At 53.9% G+C, this 5,514-nt stretch overlaps 2 protein-coding genes across 2 annotated transcripts; one reads left to right on the top strand and one right to left on the bottom strand.

The window, feature by feature from the left end:
• Positions 1 to 497: 497 nt before the first annotated feature.
• Positions 498 to 1,208, bottom strand: DICSQDRAFT_173843 (uncharacterized protein; the record flags this gene model as incomplete). The annotated part of the gene is made up of 1 exon (XM_007369639.1): positions 498 to 1,208. The coding sequence occupies one exon, from the start codon at positions 1,206 to 1,208 to the stop codon at positions 498 to 500; it is 711 nt and encodes a 236-aa protein (XP_007369701.1).
• Positions 1,209 to 3,380: 2,172 nt separating this feature from the next.
• On the top strand, positions 3,381 to 4,437 carry DICSQDRAFT_173842 (uncharacterized protein; the record flags this gene model as incomplete). The annotated part of the gene is made up of 2 exons (XM_007369638.1): positions 3,381 to 3,389; positions 3,781 to 4,437. 2 exons carry the CDS (start codon positions 3,381 to 3,383, stop codon positions 4,435 to 4,437), a joined length of 666 nt encoding a protein of 221 aa, XP_007369700.1.
• Between the last annotated feature and the right edge of the window lie 1,077 nt (positions 4,438 to 5,514).

The following is a 5,514-nucleotide window of genomic DNA, read 5'->3' as shown; positions in this document are numbered from 1 at the left end:
TCCTCTCTACCATGCATTCCCTCTTCTTACGGCACAACCCGGACACTCGTACCTACCATGGTTCCAACACCATGCTTCATATCCCCATTGTTCTCATTGTTATTGTTCTTTTCGCCATTGTACTACGTGGTCACAACACCACGTGACTCCTTTGTCCCCATTCGCTATTGTTCTCCGATTAGTCAGCGACCGTGTACTTTAGTATATAAGGACAGGTCTTGCACTGGGCACCCCAGTTTGACCTCTTGTACCAATCAAGCGTTCTCACTCCCTAGACCCCTAGTGACCTCGAACCCCCAGACCCCCAGTGAACCAGTGTGCTAAGCTTGTCATCAGTCTGCGTCCTCGTTGTGCATAACCTGCACACGACCCCTTGAGTGCTGACACGCTTCGCTGTAACACCCGGGGGACGTGGGCCCTGTCAAAATTCTTAGGGGGGACGTCGGTGTGAGTGCGGAAGAACATAACAAGAGCAAAGAGAATGTCAGTAACTGTCTCTAAGTCGAGTGAGTCGAGATCGGGTGTAAGGTCGTGCACCTCGGGGGGGGGGCGTCACTAGTGGAGAAGGGGGAGGTGTCGAGGAGACCGCGGACGAACGCGTAGGCCGCATTCGCGGCTTTGCGGGACGCGGTGGAAAAGCTGTCATTGAGGAAGGCTTGTAGGATGTCCCCCAGACGGGCTTTTTCCTCCGGGGGGCGTTGGGATTTGGGTTGAGCGTTGAGTTTGGCCATAGCGGCCAGGAAGCGAGCGCTGAGGATAGCGGGGTGCCGGAAAGACGGGACAGACGCCGGGAGCGGGGAGTCCGGAGCAGGCTGGGAGAGGGGAGTGAAATGGGCACTGAGGGACCGGAAGTACCGGTCCAATTTGCCGAGTCTGGAGACAGGCGGGGCAGGCGAGGTAGAGGGGAGGGGGCCATGAGGCAGAAGCGCGGCCTCGGCCGCAAGGTTGAAGGCGAGTGCAGGTGCCTCCGCATTGTAGAGGCGGGCCTGGGTGGAAAGACCTGGGCTGTCGGGCTGCGTGTAGAGGCCGGCGGGCGTAGCGGAGATTTGAGTGTCGCTGGGGACGTTGAGGGTGGGAGGGGGCGAGATGGAGCGGGCCATAGATACGTCGGAACTAGTAGAGCTGGAGGGAGACATACGGGGAGCCGGGTCGACGGCAGTGGTTTTCTTTGAGGCAGCTTGACCAGTAGAGGAGACTGTAGATGCCATTGTTAGTAGAGGACGACGAGGAGGACTCACGGGAGGGGATGGGAAGTGGGCGCTTATTGGAGATGGTGGTGGTATGAGTCGAAGGTGTGCAACTGTCGGTCTTGTGCTGCATGACGTCTGCGACCGATCCTCCAGTTGACCACGCTCGTTCCCATGGCCTGTCATCAGCCTTGATAGAGCGATCTTCTATATATAAGTAACTGCCTTACCACAGAAGACCGTTGTACTCCGGAGACTCTCCAGTCGACTGGCAGTGCCTACACCACCCGTAGGTCCATCTACCATCCCACTCGAGACGAGTTCAATCTTGTATTGCAGCGATGCGTCGGTTTCGACCAGGTGTAAGAAATTACAACAGACCTAAGAACAAAATCGGCCGTTATTATGTTTTGATAGTCTCGTGACCAGACGTTCGGAGCCTCAATCGGATGCAAAAAACCGGGTGCATCTGAGCTCCTGAACGTCTGGTGGATTCACCCGCATGACTCCCTGCTCGGTGACCTGTGTGACATGTTGACACCCCTTTGGGGCATTCTGACAAAGTCGGCTGTCATCGTTGCGCGCTTGCGATACCACCTGTGCTGTCCACAATGGCTCCCTAACATAGTGTCTTGCTGGTCCTAACACACTGTACATGGCTACTACCACTGCCCACCATAGCTATCAGAACACCCCCACCGCAATCCCCCATCTGTGTGGAGGGAACAGAGTACATCAGGAAAAAAAACTATTTCTCGCGAACCCCCCACCGGAGTTCCCGAACATTGCGAGACCCCACCAGAGCTTCTGAGCATCGCGAGCCCTCTCGAGTAGTGCCTATCAGCTTGCGAGCGCTCAGAAGCCCAGCCGAGGTTCCGAGGACGCCATTAAGTGATGACAATCGCCCGCTGCTCCCTTTCTACTCATGGGACTTGTCCTGCACCTGTAGAACCAGTGTGTAGTCGCTGCCATGTAGAATATAGTCACAGGATCTCCTCTTGTGCGAGTAGAGCAGTACAATAAATGCGCAAAGTTTTCAACAACCGGCCCTAAACCCCACGTGGCAACATCAACATGCCCGTTAATGCTGGCATTGCCTCCACTACTTTGACGTCTTCCCCCCTCCTCCATGACCCCACTCTGTCGTCCGGTTTGATTCATGGGCTTTGAGTATCTGAGCTCTCTGTGAGTGAACCATCAGAGTTTATTGTGAGTTTTTCATCTATCAAGCCCTGCTCGTATGTCCCCTTGGTTTAATAGACTGCGGTACCATTAAATTCTGGTCTATTCTTGGTGAGTTCATATTGGTCTGTAATGAGTAGATGGTAAGCCATCGTTTTGCCTGTGTTAGTTGCCCCATAGACTCGTGTTGGTGTAGTTGTGGTGGCAGCGGTGTTGTACTGGACACCCATACTGTGCAAGTCACAAACACAGCGACAAAGGTTGCAAATGCCAAGCTTGAAGCGTGCACAGGGTGGACTGACAGCAAAGATGAGGTGGAGCAAGGTTGCTTTGGACTCGGACTCGAGGGAACTAGTGTACTACAACGATTAGCAGCATGGCTTTTCTACTGCGGGTATTATAGTCTTTGAATGATATTGGTTTCTGTGTTCAAATGGATGATTCGTGAGGGGCGTGCATGCTACGATACCATGTCTATCAATGTCTTGATGCCCGCTGTCGTACTTCTCGAGGTTTGGGTGTGAGAAGAGTTTATATAACAAATCTCTAAATGTTTGGGTGAGGGGTGAATCCCAGCTCTCTATAAACCTTAGAAGCTCTGCCACAAGGTGTATGGGGTTTCCTATTTTTCCAAAATTGACCTCGTCGAGTTTGAGTTGGTTGCGGTTGTATTTGACAATTCTGACAAAAGTCTGTGCAATACTGTCTAGCTTTATGGCACTGTGTGTGTGTACTCTGACTATGTAGACCGTTTACTGGCTCCACAGACTCCTGTCACAGTTTTCTCGTGCCATGTGACCTGGGGGTCATGTGTACTGGGACAGATGCTCACCTTGACCACGGGCAACTTGTATCGGAAAGTGGAGGGGCCAGGATCAAACCCCAGACCTCGTGACGGGCAAGAGCGCCCATCCTCACTCACTGGCAGGTGACTGATGTGACAGCAGGAGCACTTACTCATTGGGAGGGGTCCGGACTCGGCACGACTCAGGTATTAGTCGTAAGGTCACCATGAGGCAGGTCAGAGGGTAGGACGTGAGGCAGAGAACTCTGACCAAACGATGGTCAATAGGTACCTGGTCTGTGCACCGTTGTATTAGTATATATAGTAGGGAGTCTGAGGCAGGGAACCTCAGACTTGATCTTCTCATCGATTCCCCATCTCCTCTGTAGGTAGCTAGCAGCCCTACCTCCCTCACTACCCCTTCTAGTCTAGGGAATACATCTCTTCACATCTCTTGCTGTGTCACCTCTGGTTGCTTCGCTTCTCAGCACCAACCTCTGCATCAGTAAGCTTTGCCCTTGTTTGTTTTGGTGGCACAGCTCGTTGGCTGTGACATTAGGTCAAGTCTCTTACCCATCCCCTCCGTGGAGTGTCTCAACCACTTGCTGACCGGATCTCTCTCCCCAGGAGTTTTTTGAAACATTTATCATCCCCCCCCACTATCCTTCCATCCGACTCGGACCTACCAGAGTTTACCTGTCGTCACTTCAAGAGACACAGTCACCTCGACGTCCAGTCACCTCGACGTCCAGTCACCTCGACGTCCAGTCACCTCGACGTCCAGTCACCTCGACGTCCAGTCACCTCGACGTCCAGTCCCAGATTGACCACACCCTTGCAGACGACACTTCGGATCGTCTTCGTCACCGCCGTCAATATCGGCATACCCCTATCATCCCTCGTCGCAAGGCCCTTCTACCATCCGTGCCCCCCAGTCAGCCGCTCGACAGACCGCTCGCTGCACGTCTCACCACACCACCACCAGTCTTTGTCCCATCCGACCCTACAGTCCCTCTCCAGTACCGTATCTCTGCACCACCTATCCCCTCCTTCGCACGTCGCGATCCCATTGATCTCCTTGCCATTGTAGGCTCCAAGGTTAGTGCCGTCATCAAAAGACTGCAGGCCATTTTCGATCGCAAGGACCAGTTGCTCGACATCCTCCACGACCATCGGCTCGCCCTTCAGCGCATCGGCGACAGGCTCGAGTGGATACTCGACAACATCGAGAACGGCTCTTCGTGGACACGCAGTCAGCAACTGTCGCGGCGACTAGGCGCGTAGACTCGGGTCGTCGTTTGGCGACGACCCCGTAGGCGAGCGGCAAGGAGCTGAAAGGGAAGGAGAGAGAGAGAGGAGGGATAAACGTGACAAGAAACTCGACGAGGGCAGAGCGGAGGCCGGCACGAAGGCACAAGACCTACGAAAGCTAGTCTTCACGCAGAGAGCGACAGACTAGTCCCAATGACCAAGTTATACATTAGCACTCGAAGGGAAGTACAACGCTATGGTCACTCACCTAGTCCCAATGACCAAGAGGTCGAGATGGGGACTAGGGAGCGCCTAAAGGGGTCCTTATATACTAGAGGGGCTGCTTAGCAACCAAGGACAAGGCGCGAGAGCGAGGCAGTGAAGATGACAAAGGGAGAACAAAGAGCGAGAAGAAAAAGGCAAAGGCATGGCGATCACGGGAACATAGCATGCGGCGGTGGGAATGTATCTACCGTGTCCAAACTGGGATGAGCTAGGAAAGGAAACGGTCCGAAAATAGAAGGTGGGCATCAAAGGGAAGGGAATGGGCGGCAAAAAGGGGCGTCTGTCCAATGTCCATGACATTACCCCCCTCCTAAGGTCCGTCGGTCCCCGATGGACCCTAGGCCGGGGCGTCGTCCGGAAGCCCATTCGAGGTCAGAGGGTGCGGCAGCGGTGAAGTTGACAAGGGGTTGCCAGGGGAGGTGTCACAGCCAACGAGCTGTGCCACCAGATAAACAAAGACAAAGCTTACTGGTGAAGGGGTTGGTGCTGAGAGCGAAACAACCACAAGTGACACAGCAAGAGATGATGCAAAGATGTAGATTCCCTAGACTAGAAGGGGCAGTGAGAGGTAGGGCTGCTAGCTACCTACAGAAGAGATGGGTGATCGACGAGAAGATCAAGTCTGAGGTTCCCTGCCTCAGACTCCCTACTATTTATACAATTACAACGGTGCACAGACCAGGTACCTATTTGTCCCTGCTTGGTCAGAGTCTTCTGACTCGTGTCCTGTCTCCTGACCTGTCACATGGTGTCCTCATGACTAACACCTGAGTCATGCCAAGTCCGGACTCCTGCTCATGAGTAAGCGCCCCCTGCTGGCATGTA

The sequence above is a fragment of the Dichomitus squalens genome (assembly GCF_000275845.1).
Source record: "Dichomitus squalens LYAD-421 SS1 unplaced genomic scaffold DICSQscaffold_53, whole genome shotgun sequence".
NCBI lineage: Eukaryota > Fungi > Basidiomycota > Agaricomycetes > Polyporales > Polyporaceae > Dichomitus > Dichomitus squalens.
The sequence above is the reverse complement of the archived record's forward strand: the minus strand, read 5'-3'. Positions and strand labels throughout refer to the sequence as shown.